Below are 21,212 nucleotides of genomic sequence, written 5' to 3'. Positions count from 1 at the left end.
TCGCAGTAACCAAGCAGATGAGTCACGCATATCCAGGAACACACTTTGGGGCTGTTTGAATGCCTGTAAGTTGCTCGCACCCTCCACGTTCCCCCAAAGTACGCCCCTCACAAACACACACAGTCTAAGGCTGACAGACACAAGCATTTGGACATGTGGAAAAGAAAGCTAAAAAACATTAAGCATTGACACATTTTATACACATACGTGAAAGAGTTGTCTTCAACTTTACGATTTGCTTTTTTTGTGCTAATTTTAGCATTTTGAAAGAGTATTTTTGCAGCTTTTCTAGTCTGTTTTGCCTTAATTTACCTTTTTTTTTGGACATTTTCCTTTTTATATCATTAAAAAGTTAATATTCTGATGATACTTACTTAGAGTTAGAGGTGTGCATAGCCAGGATGTTTGCTAAAGAGGCTAAATTCTGCAGAATCTAATTTATTTTTGCTGAACATATAAAAAAAATGAGAGGTTCTGCACCAAAATAGTCCCACGTGTCTTCACAGCTGTATAAACCATGTTTAGCACGACGGCAGCCTGTCACCGACTGAGTGATACACTGTACCTTGTCAAACAGTAATTAACTGATAGCAGTGATGCGTCTACAACAATGTGAACTAAGTTTTACTCAAGTAATTACAAGCCAATCATAGGCTTAAGACCATATTAATTAAAAAGCCTCTGCTAGTCATATTTGCTCTGTTCTTCCTGTTAATCATAGTCCAGCTTGTTGAAAACATCCCTTTACTTGACAGCTTACCCTTCGCGATCGCTCCAAGCTGGCTATTAATTATCAAGCAGCCAGGTACAAATGAGAAAAGCGTTTGCATGGCGATGAAAGTTGTTTACTTTAAATGGCAAAACTTTTAATAAGTTCGCAGTGGTGACAAATCATCACAAACTGCCGTAATGTTTAAGTTCTTATGGCATTGTAAGATAGAATTTTCTGCCTGAGCTCTCTCATCTCGCCAACAGTGACGGTAATCAAAACAAAAACTCTAGCTCCCGCCACTATTCTCTGATAGAACGGCGGGGGATTTATTAGGACCCCCTATCTGTAGCCCATTTAAATGATCCAAGATGCAAGGCGCTCAACGGTGCTACAGAAACTCATTAAACTCTCAGGGCGTCAGTCACAGAGGTCTCCTTTAACAGGACAAGTTTTCTCCGAAGGCTGAAACAGCGGTTCTGAGGGGATGTGCAGTTTTGTCCAACTAGGTCTGTTCCACCAATTTTAATTGATTGAACTAATTAATTGTCTGACTTTTGACCAGTTGTTTTGCATATTTTCCATGAATGTCTGAGGGATTTATTTCCTAAATGATTATTTCCTTGAAGTAAACACAGGTAGACAAAAAAAAGAAAGATTCTGCCATTTCCTGTTATATGTGCTGATAAAAGCTGTTCGGCTCTCTCCTCTTCATTTTTCCATTGATGTTTGTCACCCTGCTTGACACAGACTCTAGCTCCCCAGAGGGAAAGGCTTCTGCCTCCATAGGATCCCCATCTTAATTATGCAAAGTACAGGATATTTTGTGCGATTTTAAAAGTGCGCCAATCTCTGCTTTGGCAGTCACTGCCATACTTCCCTACAGGGAGGTCCTGTCAGCCCCCCCCTCCCAACTCACAACTCCCTTCCTCTTGGCCCAAGAAAATGAAAGGCTAGAAAGGAAAGACATAATGGAGAATGCATTTCAACTGCAGGGGTGGAACACAGAGGTGTATGAAGTCCTCTGTGAGACCCTCATTTTACATGGAACAGGTGGGAGACGCTTTTGTTCTCTTCCCGCTGTTAAAATCCATTTCGTTTCTTGTGCTTGACATGCCACAAGGAAGTCTCACCAGCTCCAGCAAGCCTCCAATGTAAAAAAGGTTCCACCTTTAACTAAACACAAGTTGTGTTTTTCAAGGCTAGTGGTATTGTCAAAAAGTCAAAAGTGACTTTGTTTCCATTCACCTAATGAAGTCTCTATCAAACAAGCTCAGTGTTATCATCCACCCTGTTAGAGAGTAAAAGCTCTTTGCTGCTGCTTTGGCAGTTTTGACACAGAAAGGAATCGAGGCTGTGCATTTTATAATACTAGAGGGTGCAAATATTAATCGGCAATTAATAGTATTGATCGATGATCAGCAGGTCAAACAGAAGCATAATAAATAAATGTATAAGAAAACAAAGGTTTAATGAAATTTAAAATAAATATGTTTAAAGTAAGTTATGGATAATGGATATAAGGATATTCTGTTCCTGTCCTTTTTCATCTATAGCTTTCCTCTATAATTGATCCTGTGGCAGATATTTCTCTTTTAAAGGAAATTCAAAGTCAGACTTTTAAAAAACTGAAAATTTGTATCAGTACGGAAAAGAAGCACATTTCTCTATGATACGTTTGCCATGTGCATTTGATATTTATGTGCACTGGAACCTGCTCCTCCATCTAATTTGTTAAACTTCCGTGCTACTCAGTCATCTTACTAATGTAGTCATCAAGGTGGGTTTTTTTTTCACCAACTTAGTCACTGTTGATGTTGGAGAGATGTTCCAAGGGAGATGTTTATAATTCATCACGTCATTACCTAGTCCAATATGTTATTTACGTGTGTGGCTGTTTGCTTTTTGCCAGAGCTCATCCACTTGAAAGGCTTATGTGAATTCCCAGACATCAGGTTGAGCCATGGAGAGCATCTGAAAGCTCTTTTAGTTTCCATCTAAAAAAAAAAAAAAAGAATAAAAAAATCTCAATTTGTCAAAGTTGTTTCTTCACTGTTAACTGTTTCTCTCCCACCCCCAACCCCCTTTTTTTGTCTTTTTGTTTCTGGCAGTAGAAGACAATGTGACAGAGGACCAGCACAGTCCTGGGCAGACTGCCATTCCAAGCGGTAATGCTCCATTTCATATTTCATCATTTTCGGCTGGAAAGTGGATCATGTATGTGTGTGTGTGTTTGTGTGGGTGTCTGTCTGTAAAACCGTTGTTAGGACAAGAGCGCTGAAAAAGTATCAGGTTCCTGTTTTTAAGGTTTTCATGGTGTAAACTGTACAGTTGCATGTGTTTTCCATAAGAGCGCAACCGAAAGCTCTGATGCTTTTTCTTGTATTTGTAGCTGGTCTGCATGCATGCAGGTGTGTCCATTACCTTCCTGGTGTTTCTATGGGTCTTTCTTGTCTTTTTTCATACTCTTTGTTTCCCATCCCACTGTATGATGTAAAATAGAGCTACGCAGATGAATGTGTCCTGTCTTCAAGCGTGCCATTCACAGTGGCCCTTCAGGAGCAGAGCGGTAATTCAGGTCAGGCTAGCAGAAAGCCCCCTATGAATGAAGCCTGCTCTTGATGCACCACACAGTATATTTTCATTTCATTTGTCTCTGGTAAAGGTTAAGTCTCAGGCGTGGTTATTTTAAACCTGATATGGATGGTTTTGCCCAGCAGGCTGGGGACCACAAGTACACCTAGGCTGACACATTAGTCCGGCATTTACCCAGTGTTCCTATGTGAAACAGCAAAGCTGTGTGCACCGCTATAAATACTTGCTTGGCTCAGCTATGCTTGAGGTTTCTAAAATGTTTATGTCTATGGAGTGCCGGTGTACAGATTTGATGCCACAAAATCTTTTGATATTCTTCATCATTGTCTCTGTCTTGAAAAATGTTCCAGTTTCTGTCAAAATGGAAAGTGAGATATATTATTAAAATTGTCTCCAGACATGAACATTATTGCCGAATACATTTCTGCGAAAGATTGGAAGTAGTCCTTTAGTTTCCCTGTTGTTTTAAAAGAGTGGACAAATAAGGGGTCCTCTGATAGTCTGACTGGTAATACTTTGTTTCAGAAGCTTTAAACAGACTTCAAGCTTTTTAGAACACATCTTCCAGCTTTTTGGGTACTTTTTTACAACACTGCTAGAAACCCACAATACAGCTAAGAATTGCTAATGTGAACATATGATTTTTAGCTTCCTATTAGGCCTTAATTGAACTAGTTCCTATTTTTTATTAGTCTGGACTTGTAGTTGTCTGCATCTAGTACTTAGATTGACTTAACTTGCAGTGGATACTACTACACTTCATATTAGGGCTGAATAATTAATTACATTTGGAATAGAATCACAATTTGAAAAAGTTATGGTCACCTTCATTTTTCCAGACACTAACTTTCTCACCCCAGCCATTTTAAATGCCGGTAATACGCTTAAAGTAGGTTTGTTGCCACACAGAAGGGAAGAGATAGTTTCAGCTGGTGCACAGATCAAGTATTCGAGTTAGAAGTAAGCACATTTCCATCAAATAGTAAAGTCCCAGGACAATTTACTCTGAAAAAGAGAGCATTCAATGCCGTGGAAACAAGGAAATTCTGGAATCAAACAGCCTGTTGTCAATGCAGAGAAAAAAATAAAATAAAATTTATTGCAGTTTTGTTTAAAAGAAATCACAATTTAGGTTTATGGCTAAATTGCACAGCTCCATTTCTTAACCATGTGTATTTGTGCATGAACGAGTTTGTAAATTCTTTGCCCCATTTAAAACCGTATTAAAACAATAAAAGGGAGTTGCAGTAATGCTTTTTCTTTTGTTCAGACCACATTGAATTTAAAACACAGTAAAGTATTCAATTTATGGGCTTCAATATTTTTTACTACATATTCTTAAAAAAATATGTGAAAGCCTAGACTCTACTTGTGGCAGTAAACAAGAGAGGGATTCGTTGTAGAGACAGGCAGTAATCGTATAGTTTATTGTTGAACAAATATGGTAGAGTTGGCAATCCTGTAAGAACAAAACTAAAAGTAAGGTTGAAATCATTAGTTTTCCTGTTTCAACTTCTTTTCCACCCTTGGTTTTAACCGCTGGTGTGGGAAAAAATAGATTTGGCGATATATTGTGATTTCAGCTGCCCGATATAATATCGATCTTTCACTTCTTGGAATCGATTTAAAAAAACAAATACATTTTTACATAAAACAATGAGGAAAATGGGCTAACTCTGCACCGCCACACTGGTAGATAGTGCTATGGAGCCCTTTTGCTGTGTGACAGAGCACCATATCTGTAGTTGAGGCAGTCACAGTAGAGGACATGGACTGATTCAAACCCCAAGCAACGTGGACACCAAAATAACTGAATGATCAATATCTTCTGATGAACAATCTCCTTTTTTTATCTTCTTTTATCAATTATATTTTGATAGCTGAGGAAAAAGTATTGCAGTATATGGTGATATTGCAATATCGTGATAATATTTTATTGTGATCCAAGTATCGTGACACGTATCGCATCACAACACCCATGCCAATACTAACCCCTAGTTATAACTCATTATTCATAAATAAAAGTCATCATTGAATGCTATTGTTGTGTACTGTCCAACGTGATATATAATAAGGAAACTTGAATTGACTGTGGCAATAATTTAAAAATAATGAATAAGTTGTGTTTTTGGGGCTCCATGTGTCTCTGTTAGACAGTAACAGTTGATTAGATGTTGAGTCTTTGTTTCAGTGTTCTGATTGTTACAAAGAAACTACCATTACTGTCCCCTCCCTTTTGTACCCCTGTACTGAAAGGTATTAGTTAGTTCTTTTGTGAAAAGGAGCTTCCTGTGTTTCCACTCTCACCCTCAACTCAAGAGATGGTGGGCTGGACATAAGAGACTAACTTGCCTCAGAGACCTCCTGTCATCCAGTGCCAAGGCAAAGCTAATGAGTGTGCCTGATTACAACGACCCCCTCAGACACACGAACCTCCTCTCTCCCCAAACCTCCACAGCTTCCATCTCTAGAGTGAGGGTAGACAGCCGCTGCATGATCGATGTCTGCCTGTGGAGAAATCAGGAGGGCGCACAAATTAATTTCTCACTTTCCTCATTTGACTTCATCTGACTGATTTATTTTGTGCATGGATTGATGAACGGTCAATGAGAAAACGAGTCGCTTGGAGTGGAAAACTTTTAAGATGCCGTCAAGCTTGTCACCTGTGACTTTAAAAATGTTTCGACACAGGTAATCAAACAGCGGTCGTTCAAGCTCATGGCTAAAAGAACATTGAATGGAAAGGCAACAAAAATGGCTCTGCTGATTTTCCTCCATCTGGCAGTTTGACGGACAGACCCACAAAAGCCATTTGACTTCTGAGAAGCCAGTGGCTTAATCAGAAACGGTTTGAAGACCTGCCGTCATAACTTGCAAACTTTTGTGATTCTGCAAGTTTGCTGCAAGTCCTGTATCTTGGCTCTCATTCATATTTGATAAGTAGCAGAAGCAAAGGATAAATTCTAACAAAAGAGGCTTCTCTAACAGACAGATAGTAAAATGCATCGTGTAGAAAGGCAGGAACAGCTTGATGTCTAAGATTTAATGAGGCAGGATGCTTCTTTACTAAGAGAGTCTTGGGTAGCTTAAGATCTGCAGCTTGGCTTTACCATTATACAGCCTGTATGTAATTATACCACATGCTCTGTCCTTGTGCTTCCCCTTTACAAATATATAAATTATTCCTTTCTTTTCTTCTTGCTCTTGGTGAAGCAAGTCTCACAGTGCTTTTCCTTTTCTGTAAGAGTGTTATGGCTTTGTCAAAGCGGAGGAGACCGAGAAGAGTTATAGACATCTGAAGTCTTGGTTAGGTGCTGTAGTGAAGTGTAGAGTAGTGCAATGTCTGAATCTCTGGCTCTGCTTAGGTCCAGGCTGCCCGCAGATCAATGGACTGCAGGGCTCAGTACAGCGGGAAGAGGAAGGGACTCTTTCACTCCACCACTTCAGAAAATCATACTCTCTATTATTCATTTCCTTTGATGTTTCCCTGCACTAATGGCATGGCAAGGCGCTCTGTTCAATATTATCACTCCCAGTGAGGGAGTTGGTAAGGCAGAGAGAGAAAGAGCATTTGGTATGTTCAAATGTTGTTTCTCAATTAGCCGCTTTGATTTTCACCCTCTCTCTCTCTGTATGTTTGTATCTCTTCTCTGCGTTCAGGTTTTACGGGAGGTGGAAGCCGCCTGTATACCTGTGCTTTCGTCGTGCGGCCCCATCTCGCTCTCTCCTTTCTCGGTGTTGTCATCATTGCTTGTACTTACTCCTACTGTAATTGTTTGACACCTGTATCACTTTCATCTCAGCTTACCGTGCATCATAAATTTTTTATTAATATACTACAATTGTTTTGTTTTTGCTAAATAGCAAGATAGGCATGCCGCTTGAAACCTGAGATTTTGACACGCTCAAAGCATTTAGATAAACAGGTTTTGTTCTATGCTTTTAAGTTTCTAGTGCATTGATTTAATCACCTATAATTAAAGTAGGAAGACTTGGGGAGAGAAAAACTCACACACCAAGTACAAGAACCCCCCTCGAGCTCAAAATTATAGTCTTTCCCTTTAAATATATTCCTAAAAATTGCAAAGAATTATGCAAGTTCGTGGCTTCATCGCCCGGATGATGTTCTTTAATGATGAGTAGAATAAGTGGATGTGACGAATAACCCTCTAAATCCCATCCACACAGAGGATGGTAGACTCAGAGGCATGTGGCATTAGAATGTGGCGTGACCTATATATGTTGGGTGCTCAGCAGAAGTTTTAGATTTTTAAATAATGAGGTACCGGCAAGCCTGTGAAGGTTATTCAATCTTAATGTCCTCCCATTTCTGACAGCCTCTCTCACTCTGATAAAGAAGTGCGCTCACCTTTGATCAGGCCCGCCGACACGTGTCGACAGAAGCTGCTCACTGGTTAAAATAAATTCTTAATTTGAACTTGGGGGTGGGTGGTTGCATGGTGGTTTGCCAGGGAGGGATTCAAGTGTGTAGGGAGGGGGGAGCACGTCGCAAGATCAGGATCTCTTGAAAACGATGGAAGGGGGAAATGAGCAGATCTATGCGTTGGTAATGATATTTTCCACATCATGTTCTTTCCTTGCATAAAGAAAACTCCATCAGGGTTTGGTGTGATTGAGGCCGACACGCTTTTTTTTTTCTGCAGGCATGTGAGAACACAGCCCTCAGTGATTTTTACTGTGCTTTGTATATCGTGGTTACATTTGGAGGAATGTCAAATTAAAACAAAATGTGAAGAAATCTTTTCCTTGTTTTAGGATGTTATTATTTTTGTATAACTGGTTTGCTCTGGGTTAGGCATGAATATAACCCATGAGGTTTAAGTCAGGGGTCTTATTCAGCTAACTTTCTGATTAAGGTTCCATTAAGTTTAGCATTTGTTAAAGATTTCTGTAGACCTCTCACGTCTTCAGGCTCAAATCTACTCTGCATATCTAGAATTAGAACCAAAGTTGGAGAATCAGCTTTTAGTTCTTTTGCTCCACTTATCTAGAACAAGCTCTTAGATAACAGCAACCCAAGTTACTTTAACATTAGAATATTTTATGACATTACTTGAGAAAAGGTTTTTTTATTTCATTGTTTCGAGTGGCCTTTGACTGTAATATCTAAACATAGTCGGTTAGATTTTCCTTCTGACCTCTCCTTTCATTTTCTTTAACCAATCATTTTATATTTTAATAAAATCATCTTATTTGAATTATGAATTTGATTGATCTTTAATTATTTTTGTAGTCCTTTATGCAAATGCAGTCTACTTTTATTTTCTTTTTCTAAGACGGCTACTGAGATATGCTGTATAACCTGACGTTCCATTACCATTTGACATATCGTTTAAAATAATTCTATTTTACTCAATTCAACTATACTTTTATACTATAGCACTTTGAAATTAAACTCAGTTGGCTAAATTTCTTAAAACAACATTAAAGCTAAGAACACAAAAATAAATGTAAAATAATAAAAACTAAAATAAAACGGTTAAAGCAAAATTACAATGATGCAAGCAAAAAACAATCAACAGTAAAGTAATCGGGGGAAAAAAACAAGCGTTTTAAGAGCAGATTTAAAAACACAGAAGCAATTTTAACATTTTTCAGTCGCCCAGCCAGAGTCCCAACTTTAATCAGAATGAGAACCTGTGAAGGGAGCCAAATATTAGAGTCATGGCAGGGAGGCCATCCAACTTTAAAGATAAATCATCCAAATACCTGATGAAACATACAAGAAGCTGATCTTATAAGTATAAAAAATGTTTAATTGCTGTTATGCTTTTAGAGATTTTTCAGTCGGTTAGAATATAATTCAATGTCCCTGCTTCCCAAAAAAAGTGAAAAATGACCTAAATTCTTTTCGAAATGCCATTTTGACTAAATGTACATAAAGACAATAAATATATATATATATATATATATATATATATATATATATATATATATATCTATATATATATATATATATAGATATATATATATATATATGCTCCTATGTAATAATAATAATAATAAAATTGAACTTTATTGATCTCACATTGGAGAAATTTATCTGTGCCATTAACCTATCCCCCTGGGGAGCATTGGGATGCCACTGTGCGGCTCCAGGGGAGCAGTGTGGGGGTTAAGGGTCTTGCTCAGGAACCCAGGGTGGAGGCTGTGGGGATCAAACCGAGTACTTGCAACCTTCTCTGAGCACAAGCACATTGCTCTAAGCCACTAGGCCAACACTCCCCATATATATATATAGATAGATAGATAGATAGATAGATAGAGATATTAGCATTTTTTTCTGTTTAGTGTTAATATCAATCATATTCCTCAATTGATTTTTATGATGTTTACATGCTTTTTTTTGTTTAAACTTATTTAAAATAAGTAAATCACTTCTTTTGTAACTACTTCTGATACTATTACTTCTTCTACTTCTAGTACTATTGCTACTTATTCAAAGCAGTTATATTTAGTCATGGTTTTCAATTAATTTGCAGTTTTTTGTTTCTTTTTTTTTTCAAAACACATTATTGTATATTTTCTCACGGTGTTGAAGTTAGTTTCTTAATAGCCAACAGTTTTTTTTAAGCACTCTACCTTCCTAGGAATGAAATGTCACACTTTGTTGCTTTTCACATTATGTTTTTTTAGGTAGAAATATTTGTATTTAAGTTGAAGGGGAAGTATAGGAATCTATTTTCAGCCAGCTGACTGGCAGTGTTTAGCAATCAATGGGGGAAAAGGTAGGGCTTTATTCTCTTTACAGCTAGATAAGTTTCCAGTCACTTTGTTTCATTTTAAACCTTTCTATAACTTTATACAAATAATCATCCCATCTCTACTCATTTTATTGCTTTATTTTGTTTTCTTCCACTCTGCTCCTATGCGTTTATATTCGTCCTCTTTCCCTGTGGTCAGTGTCTCCACCTGTCTCAGTGTGTGGGCCAGACAGTGGTGGAGCTTCTCTGCCAGGGACCACAGATCCCCAGTAGAGCTAATGGAGCAGAAAAGAGAATATCAATTAAAAGGTTATAAATATTTAACAGCAGAAATATTCAATAATATAAGGATGGGGGGTCCAAGAGACTTCTCAAGTCTCAAAGATGAAAGTTGTGGCATGATAAATGTCACCAGGCACCACAAGTGTGCACATGATTGATAGACTTTGGACTCAGTGCGATATTACACGGCTGTAAAGATGTCAATAATCATTCAGATCCCCACATTTTATATGTCCAGGATTAATGTGCTTTTAGTTGGGTAAAGATCGGAGATTCATCTAAAGAAATCTTTTTGGTGAGATCTTCATTATCCCCTTGTGACCCTGGCACCCTACCCCCATATTAATTATTTCTCACTTACAGCTACGATCCTTCTTTGAGCTGCTTCATATGCCCTTTTTCTGGTCCTTCTGCACCAATTATACAATTTTGATGATCAAAATTAACACAGACGTCAGGGTCTGTTGAAAAACAACTTTATATGTTGCACATCTTCCCCCAGTATTCCGCATGCGATTGTCAGCCATTCCAAGCATACCGCTATTGATCGGCTGTCCAGCCTGCAGAGACAGGTAGAAGAGGATGTCCTGATCTGATGGATTACTGTATGAGGCCCAGAGGCACAGGAACCTCAGTATTGATGTGGTTCTTTAATCCCTGGGTTGGACGTGACCTTGCCCTGTAACCTCATCCCCCGCCCCCAGCCCAGACAAACAAACACACGCAAAATCAGCTCCTGGTTTCCTAACAAACTCACCACCAGTTCCTTGCATGTTGGAGTTTAGACTTCCATCTGCTCCTGGAGGTCACTGCTTTGTCTATCAACCTGGATTCAGTGGAAGCTACAGCTGATACTTATCACCTTAAGGAAAGGAAGATCAGACATGCCTTGTGATTTTTCTGTGTTTTGGTGATATATTTATGAAGCTCCCTTAATTCAATTTTACTAACTAATAATCAAACAGCTTTTGCTGTTTCAAAATTATGAGTATATTAAGTAAATGTTCATTCTGCTATAATAATTTTAATATGTTATTAGAAGCAGATCAACACAAAGTAGCACATAATTGAGAAGTGGAAAGAAAATATTAAAGATTATAAGTAATCCTTACAAACCGCAATTTAAAGTATGGCGCTCAATTGGAAATCAGCCCCTTTAGTTTGATATCCTTTATTACAATCAAGTACAACTATTTACCCGCAGGGGTTCCCTAATTAGTAAATACACCTGAGCTTGGAGAGGAAGAAAGTAACTTTCTGGAGAAGTTTAAAGCAGGATGTAGTTGTTAACAATATCTTAAACTTTGAACATCTCAAGAGGGTAATTTTCAATTAATAACCCAAAATTGGAACAAGCATAGGACAACTTCAAATCTAAATAGATCAAAGCATTTAACCTAACCTGACAAGCCAGAAAAGGAAAGCATTAAGCACTCAAGTAGTCCAAAGGTAATGCTTGAGGAGCTACTAAGAGGCATTCCAGAGATGGTTAACACAGCTAGCCATGGGCTCCAAAAAACTATTCTTCAAGAATCTCCATAGGAGTACAAGAAGTGAGAAGTTACCTTCCAACAGGGCAAAAACAACTAATCTTACAACTATCAGGTCATTTACATCAAAGCATATTTATATATTGAAATGGTCCAATCAAACTCCAGCCCAATATTCAGGCAATAGCCTGGAAAAAGACTAGAAAATTGCTCTTCACAAGCAATAAACATTCAGTCTTGCTGTTAAAGGTTTAGTGGAGAATTTTTGCGAATTTTTGAGTAGACCCGCCCTCTCCAAAGAATTTGCATATGAACAACCATGTACCCATTCTCGAGAGGGAACGCCTATTAAACACGTGCAAGAGCATGCGCGAGTCAATTTCTCCTTGTGCACGCTCTGTTTAAGTTGCTGTCTACATAGCTCTTACAAGCTTACTTTCGAAAAGAAGATTCGCTATTTGTACACGATAAGTGAAAATGTGGACAAGCACGTAGGAACGCCTCATGTAAACATATCACCAGAATGATTGACAATTAGGAGTACCGCTTATTTTGATGATCCACCCAGAAAAGAACATCCTCCACTATACCTTTAAAGTCTTTAGGCTTTTGTGCAAGTATTTTAGCTTCTCGAGTGCAAAACTTGTTAATACGTCACCCAAAATAGCAACTAAAGTTCTAGCGAACAAGATTTTTATTTTTTTCAAAATATATTTACCAATCACTCCTTTCTTTATTGGCCTGCAAGAAAAATAAGCACAATTTTAGTTTCACTTTAGAATTATGTGCTGTATTTGTCAATCCATCACATAAAATGATATAGTTTGTGGTATTAATTTGAAGATTCTGTAAAGGATAAATGCCTTAATGTAGTTATTGGTAGATTTCCCTGGATAAGGATAGAATATTAAACAAGTAAGGAATTAATAATTGAAATGATGGGAAAAATGTATTTAGTTTTTAGTTTATGGTACAAATTCAACGTCTGCATGTGTGGATGAATCATAAGTCTATATTGTGTGGCTTTTGGCCTCAGTCAGAAGTGTTTCCCCAAGAGCAAGAAAGGCCTGCGCCTGTGAGGATTGGGTTGGGATTTTCATTTTCTTGAAACACCTTCTGTTCTGTTCTGCATCATCCCACCTGGGACCACGGCGCTGATATTTTTAGAGGGCATGTTCCGAGAGCCTCCGTCGCCAAGAGGGAAGGACAATGGAGGGTGTGATGTTACATCAATACTTGGCGCAAGTGGGGGGAAAGGAAAAATCCTGGGTGGCCTCAATGAGTTCTGGAACGCCTTTCCTAAAGGAATTTCATATTAGAAGAGAAGGAGGTCTTAAAATGGCTGCTATACAACCCAATATATGAACACCCACACCTGTGCATGTCGGTGCCATGCGCTCTTTGCCCTCAGGTGCTGTGAACGGTTCGCTGAATGAAAAAAAAAAAAAAGGCTTTCACCTAATGTTCCCCTGCAGAGTTGCCAGACAAGCTGAAGAACACTTTCATCAGTGTGGCTTAAAATGGCTGCTGGTTAAGTGCAAAGGTTCTTCTGCTCGACAAAACATGAACGTGAAACAAAGACGTGAAAGACGTGACAAAGACGTGAAAGCACTGTCTTTTAATCAGATTAACACCTAGATTTTTCTGCGTTATAGTGAGAACAAGAGATTTTTTGTGAGTAATTTGAAAGATGGTTGCTGGTTTTGGCTTAAGGTAGTCAGTGGCCCACCCTTGGCATTGCTGCGGCACAAAGACAACAAGAGACAAAACTGCAGATGGATTGAAGAATATTGATGTGCACGACCCGCGGCTGCCTGTGAGCAAGGCTGAATAATTTAAGCAAGTGTGTTGTGACGACAATCTAATGCACAACAATCTCGGTTTCTGCATTTTTTCAAACCAAGCTGTGCTCCTTGTATCTACAGCCCTGGCTTTGTCTGTCTTTTTTGATAAATGCTGAATGAAGCAGTTCAGCACACGCTTGGTGAAATTTCATATTTCTTTTGGTCCAGCCAAAAACTGCAATCCCAGATTTATTAACTACACATATTCCCATCAGTCTAGTTTCATATACTAAAGTTTTGCTTGGGTGAAGCAGGGCAAACACAACGTAAAACCATTTCTAATAACAAGAGTGTGTGTTTGTGTGTTTGAAATGAGTGTGCTCCACCTTTTTCTGCTTGTATTTTTCTAACCCCATCTTCCCACAACTTCTGTTATGGCACGAGTGGTTGAGTTACAGAGGTCCAAATTGAACCTGCATTTTTATTACAGCTTTTATTATTGTTTTTATTAAATCCAGAGTCTAGAAATCCATTTTATCGTCACCCCGAGGAAACTGTAGTACCTCACCACGCGGGTCACCCTTCTGACTATGTGGTACTGTCATTTCCTGTGGCTCTGCAGATCCAGAGTGCGCCCTCGAGAGGGTGGCGGAGGATGGTGAGGCCGGGCATCTGAGGAAGAGACTGCTCTCTCCAGAGGAAGGAGAGGAGGGAGAAGAGGAGGACGAGGAGCCTGCGCTGCACAGCTGCGACAGCTGCCGGCAGGTGTTCGAGTCGCTGAGCGATCTCACCGAACACAAGATTAATCAATGCCAGCTGACAGGTAAACAACGTTCAGCCCACTGAGCCTCCCATCCTCTCTGCCACTCAGCTCATCTCCCACTCCCACTCTTACTGCCTGTGCCTTCAATAGAGAATATGCCAAGCTATGTGTGTTAGTACACTACAACAAGGGGAGCACAACACCAGATTTTCTAGTTTTTCTGGTAAATATCCAGCAACATAGGCCTCATACACGTATGGTACTATTTATATACACCCTACAAGCTAGGACCTGGTGCACAAATAGGCCTCTGTTCATCCTTGTACAATGAGTATTTATAATCAGAGCCATACCCTTGCTTGTTTTACTACACATACATATCTCTTCTTACAATATCTGTTAGTGATCTGGAGTTGCTTGGTCCAGATTATCAGCTGAGAACACAACCTCCCTATAGGAAAGTCCCCCAGCTGGTCCCAGTGCTAATATGCTGCAGTAGTGATACCTTGTGGGACTCAAGGAGAAGGATGACATCGGCAGACTATGTCATTGACCTGTTGATGGATGAATAGGACTAAAATACACTGACAAGGTGGCAGACAGAACTAATGATGTGAACTGAAGGTTTTCATGTGCTTTTCCTGGACCTGCTGTCCTCTTTTACACATCCTGATGGGCCTAGATTGAGAAATGGCATCTGAGGCACGTTCAAAGTGGCAACACAAGCCAGGATATGATTATTTGAAGTTGGATACACCCTATAAACTTCTACAGGTCGGTTAACACAAACTTGAGGGTCCTTTTTGAGAACCCTTGCTTAGTCTGTCTTCTGTTTACATTCATGCTCAGTTTGGTTTCACATTTTGCAGTCCACAGTCAGCCGACCACAAATTATAGGTTTGACATCCCAAGAGCATTACGAAGATTTTCCATCATCTTGAAGACACAAGTCCAGTGTTTGAGGGTGTTCATTTTAGAGTATGTGTTAAACTAATAGTTGTGTTCTTTAGAGCATAAAAGCATGTTTGCTCATTACCAAAAAACAAAAGAACTGGCGTTCTTTTTTTTTGGTTGAAGACTTTATTCAAATGACTCTCTTCAAAGGACCCCCTAAACTGCTGAAAAACCTGGAACTTCTCCATCTTGATTAAAGATTGATTCATCTTAATTAAAGAAAACCATTCAGAGGAAGGATCAATTGTTTTCCACCATGAAAGCTGAATTCCTATGTCTTTGTCTTTATTCCTTCCTTGGAAGTACTTTTTCCTGGATGACTCAGCATCTTTACCAGCAGGCCTGTCTATTGCTTCAGTTCAAGTTCATTTGTATGAAATTCAAAATGCTTTCTATTTATTTTGCAATATGCTTGATTTAAACTTAACAATTAACTGGTTTGAAACATTTTAATGGGTGCCTCCCCTGCTACTGTCTCAACAGCCTGTCTGTCCTTGAGACCTTGTGAAAGTACCCCTTTAATTTTAGTTTTTTAACAGGCCGCAACCACAATCGTCAACGTACCTTATTGGCATTTTATGTAATAGAGAAAAACAATATAGCAAATTAGGAATGCACGATATACCCCCTATCGGTATCGGCCTTAAAACTGAATATCGGACATCGGCCACCCCACCAATATTTAACCCGATATTTGATCAGCTTCTGAGTTTCTAAAGTATAAAAAAAAAAAAAAAACTACTTCTTCTTCTTCCTCAAAAACTTCTTTTTTACAGACTTAAAAACTTCTAAAGACGAGGGAAAAAATATTGATACATTCAAATACCACAATATCTTCATATGCTGTTATATTGCCATTTAAAAACACCATATCAATCTCTTTTACTAATGAAATATTGCTATATGTCATCGTTACGCTACGAAATCCCACGAAAATTCACCAAATTTTGCCATATTTTTATATGTTGATATATTGACATGGTATCGATCTATTTTACTAACAGAATCTCACAAGAATTTGCAAAATATCACGAGAGTTTGTAACAGAACGATGAAATTTCACGAGATTTTAAAAGTAAAATAGATCGATACCGCGTTTTTAAAAATCAATTTGATATCAGCATATGAAAATATATTTGAGTATATTATTTTTCAAAGTGTCAGAAATGGATAACAAATCTGCTATTTTCAATGACTACTTATTTTTGTCCAGCTTTAACATCGGTATCAATATCGGTTATCGGCTACATGAGTTTTAAAATATCGGCATATCGGATATCGGCCAAAATCCCAATATCGTGCATCCCTATAGCAAATAATTGGGAGCTGGGATAAAATTATTCATGGTTTTCAAATACTCTATTTAAAAAAAAAAAAACTACGGTATGTAGTCTTGTTTGAATTTGCCTTTCCTGTAATACTCCTGAATAGAGTCTTAGCAAAACAATTGCTTAACTAGTAAATAAGAGTCCAACTGTGCATAGTTTAATTTCAGTACAGAAACAAAAGCTACAGAAGAAACGAAGAGGCTCATGGAGGAGCTAAGTGGGAGAATCTGTTGAGACAACAATTATTTGTTATGCACTTTACAAAGCTGACCTTTATGGAAGAGAGGCAGAAAAGGAAAAACTCTAGCATGCACTTTTCTGCCATGTGGGGGATAAATGTAAAAGACTCTGGTCAGACAAGAACAAAGTTTAACTTTTTTTTCCTATATAGAAAACACTTTAACTTTGCTTACACCTTAAACACACTGTTGCTACACAGCTATGTGGATGCCTTTAATTTGAGAAGAAGAGGTTTTAAAAAAAACGTGGATCCAGTTAATTACTCGACAAACCAGGAAGAGAACCTGTATTTGCTTCAAAAGACATTATCTTTTCAGTATCCCTAAACAGGTAGTCAGCTCTATAAAGCAACAAATAAGGTGAAATCCATGTATATTTTTTTTCTTCCACTTTGCAACTAAGCAGTACTTCGCCTTGTTGTAATTTCCAGAGAAATCCAGAGAAATGTTTGTAGCGTGACAAAAGGTCAATAATGCATGAATACTTTTAAAAGGAAAGCAAAAGAATCCACATAACAGGAAAAATAAAAGTCTTTTGTAAACTGCAATATTCAACAATGGTCATTACTGACTCAGTCATATTTTTTCCATAATTAAGCCCTATCTTTTGTAAATGTCAATCTAACAGAAAAATAACTCTTAATTGCTCAATGATAGGAGAAAAGAAATTGTTTGGATAAGGGCCCCTGTGGAAACTAAACAAAAGAATCTAATTGCCATTAGGGTATTGTGATTGTGCAGAAACACTCTATTAGTATTCAAACGCAGCGGGAAAAAGGAAACTTCTAGATGGCATACTAAGTACTTTGAATGTTGGTGCGTGTACATGCTTGTTTGTGTGTTCTCAGGAATATTGAAAGATTTCCTACGTGGCATTATGTAGACATCCATGACCAATTAATCAGCCTTACATCGAGCCTCTGCTCACAGATGGATGCTTTATTAGAACCATTTTCTAATCAACTGCCAGCACCTGCTAAACTTTCAGTTTTGTATAATTTTTTTTTGGTTTACAAATTGCAGAGCTTGACTGGAACCAATCCACATTTTCAATTTCATTCAAGATTTGTATGCTGACAGAACTCTGTCCTACAGAGTGTTACTAGAATCACACAAGAAAATATATGCAGGCATTTTCTGGCCTCTTTGTCTTTTTACAGTTCACTAGGCTTAATTTTTATATAACAAATAGTTGAAAAAATAGATATTTCATTTTTTTTCATCACATTTGCAGGTTTTCTTACAGGATTTGTGAAGCAATCATTATAATAAAAATGAAAATAAAGACAATGGAACATACATCTGTGAGACAAAACAAGCTATAAAGTCAAAACGGCTAGTTGACCACGCCCGATGAATAGAAAGACAGAGAAAGATGTTACATGCAACCTCGATCAATGGCAGCCATTGTCTCTCCCTCCATCTAGCAGAGGTGTAACACCTTTCCATGCACTTAAGCTGTGACCACTGCAGTGCGCTAAGGGAGCGCATGGGTATGGATTGCCTGGTGTCCCCGATGCGATCGGTGGTATTGATCGTACTAATGCTGGACTGCAGAGGAAGGCAAGAGCATGAGAAAGGGAGCAAGGGAGGAAGAGGGAGATGGGGGAGAGGGAAACAGGGAGAGAAAGTGCTGCAGGAATGCATCCCCAGGGAGCCCGTCTTGGGCTGGGGCAGGGCTTCAGGAATGCTCCCCAGGAGATCCCAGTGAAGGCTAAGGCAGGGCTGGAAGAATGCTCCTCCAGAGAGTTGAGAAAGTGGAAGCTGGCTGGGGCAGGGCTTGAAGAATGTTCCCCTAGAGCACCCCTTTAACACTGGGGCAGAAGCAAGGGGGGAGTTTGTGGAGCTGGGGGTGGGGAGTTTTCCTCAGGCTCCAGGATGGCTGCAGATCAGGTTTCCGTGTGGGGATCAGCATCCTGCCGACAGGGCTTTAGGCTGCCCTAGGGAGGAGACAGGAGGCTGGAGGCACAGCTATTCCACAGGCCTTTCCAAAAACAATTCACAAATACTTTATCTCAGCTCTCCCTCATATTGTTACAGATCCTCCACAAAGAAAGAGGAGAAGTATCTGTATTTTGACTTTTGCTCTCCATTGGTGCAAGATATGTTCATTTAGCAGATATGAGATTGCAGCTGTAGTCAATGCAGCCTACCCTCAGACCCCCTCACCTTGTCTCATTTCCACGTGTTTATTAGCAAGCCCACACTGTAAATAAAAAGAATACCCCTTGCTCAAAGTTTATTTCAAAAGATTACATTTTCGGCATCATTTCTCCAATCCCGTCTCTCCGATGGTATTTGAATAGCCGAGCCCACACACCGGCTGTCAGCCTGGTGGCTATTCTTTCATTACGGGTCCAGTTCCCCTGAGCAACACCTTTTCTTGTGTCCTTCACTTGAGGAGGGGCATGCCCCCACCCCTCACCCCCAAGAGAGATCCTTGCCCTGCTATTTTAACCCTCTGTGAGATGACCTTTTTAATAAGTGTCTTTCTCTGTTTTCCTGCCGGCCACTGTGTGAGCAAACAGAGCATGTCTTCTGCTTCCTTCAGATAAAGGAATCAATCAGAGAGGGTGTGAGAGAGAAAAAAAGAGAAGACAGATAACTGGGCCATATATGGATTTATATTATGCAGATTTCCCCTTTCCGCATCCTTGTAGACGATGCAGAGTGCTCTCAACTTCAATATGAAAACACTTTCAGATTTATGAGAAAATACAAATAAAACACTAATTCTCAGTGAGAAACAATAAAAGCCCCGCACAATGCTGAAGGTGCTGATTTGATTGGAAAGTTCAGATACAGATGAAGTCTTCCATTGCAGTGGGAAATACACACTGTGTTTTTCAAAGTACGTGTCTAGTAGATATAGTCCTTACATTTTTATCAGTTTTCAGATTTGTCAAATGATTAATTATTATTTGAGAAAAAAGTTATGAGCAAATCAGTTTTAAAATCATTATTTATTATGGGCAAAAAAGCAATCCTAACCATCCTGGCTCAATATGGGCAAGGAATTAGCCCCTAAATCTATCAGTTCCACAACTTTGGCTGACAGCAACAGAATTATTTTTTCACATAACTATGGAGGAGTTCTGTTCAACTATTAAAAGCATTGTTTTAAGCAGTCTCTAAGTCTGAATGATCTGTTAAAGGTCAGGCTATTGGTTTGGTCTGTCCCAACTTTAAGTAAACAACAATAAAACAATATCTTTTTTCATGTCTCTTAGAAGAAATATAGCTGAAGTTTTTTTTCGGTCAGTCAATGATGTCTGACTAATAGGTTTGGCGTAATTTGGGTATGTTTTTGTCAAAAAAATGTACTATTTAAAATCTTCATTTTGTAGTTATTTGTGTAATTGCTTTTAAATGTGTTTTAAATGTAGCTTACTTACTGAAAAAATAAAGACAACATCAGTGCTGTACATTGTCCTGGATCTATTTTAATCACGAAAGATTAGCTTTAAGTTTTGGGATAATTTGCATCCTGTATTTTGGTCAATACCATGGAAATGTTAAGCATTAGCTCAGCTATGAACAACTTTTTTTTCAGTAGATTTTGTACTGTTTCCAACAGGCTTTTATTGGTTGTTTCTATCCATTTTCAAACTTTGCATATTGATCCAACAACTGCTTTGCGGCTGTCAAGAAGTATGTGCCAAAGTGTGTCAACTTTATTTGCTTCAAAAGGGCTCACATAAGAGGAAAGCGACACGAGTAAGACCTGATTAGCCGAATTCTAAGCTGCCGCTGCCGTTCATCAGAAATTCTGCTGTGTTTTTGCCGAGGCGTCTTGCGACATCCCAGTACAAAGAGCAGCGCACACTGATTACAAGGCTTTGAAAGGAGGAGAGGCGGTCAAGGGAGAATAGCTACTTCTGGCACAACGCAGCCACTGAAAAGAGACCTCATGCTAGAGTGAGCTCTCACAATTGGGCTCAAGTTGTTTTTTTTCTCTGTCTATGTATTTGTGTGTTTGTGTTGTTGGAGGGTAAGAAAAATAGGTATGAAGGTATATTAAGGGTAAGAAGAAGAACAGAGAGAGTAAGGTAGTATTAAAGTAGATGTTTGACTGCATGGTATATTCTCCTTGTGTGTTCCCTGTTGCAACACTGCCAGTTACGTTAACAGGAGTGTCATTAGGAATTCAAAGCATATGCCCTCACGAGGATGCCCTCTTTCTCATCCCCCGATGCTTCACATAGCACGCATTATGCACTATATAAAGTATTTATTGGTCTTTGTCAGACTTGGGTTGTATTTCCAAAATAGGAAAAGAAAAGTTTTTAAAGTATAAATGAAAAAAGTAACCAACTCTTTCTCACTCTACCATCCACCTCATC

General features: G+C 38.8%; 1 protein-coding gene across 8 annotated transcripts in view; it reads left to right on the top strand.

Moving 5' to 3' along the window:
* LOC119795698 (zinc finger protein 521) overlaps positions 1-21,212 on the top strand; it is a 126,647-nt gene that overhangs the window by 4,784 nt on the left and 100,651 nt on the right. For 6 of the 8 annotated variants that reach the window (XM_038303829.1, XM_038303823.1, XM_038303821.1 and 3 more), the window contains 2 exons: positions 2,821-2,877; positions 14,208-14,408. Coding sequence is in view for 3 of the 8 variants with exons in the window: in XM_038303824.1 (XP_038159752.1) it covers positions 2,821-2,877; positions 14,208-14,408 (258 nt within the window). In the remaining 5 variants the exon portion in view is untranslated. The remainder of the gene's footprint in view (positions 1-2,820; positions 2,878-14,207; positions 14,409-21,212) is intronic. The other 2 variants (XM_038303820.1, XM_038303825.1) reach the window with 1 other exon arrangement.

This window comes from Cyprinodon tularosa, unplaced genomic scaffold (genome assembly GCF_016077235.1).
Source record: "Cyprinodon tularosa strain WSP-4 unplaced genomic scaffold, ASM1607723v1 ctg52, whole genome shotgun sequence".
Taxonomy (NCBI): Eukaryota; Metazoa; Chordata; class Actinopteri; order Cyprinodontiformes; family Cyprinodontidae; genus Cyprinodon; species Cyprinodon tularosa.
Note: the sequence above shows the minus strand (reverse complement) of the source record. Positions and strands in the feature narration are given on the sequence as shown.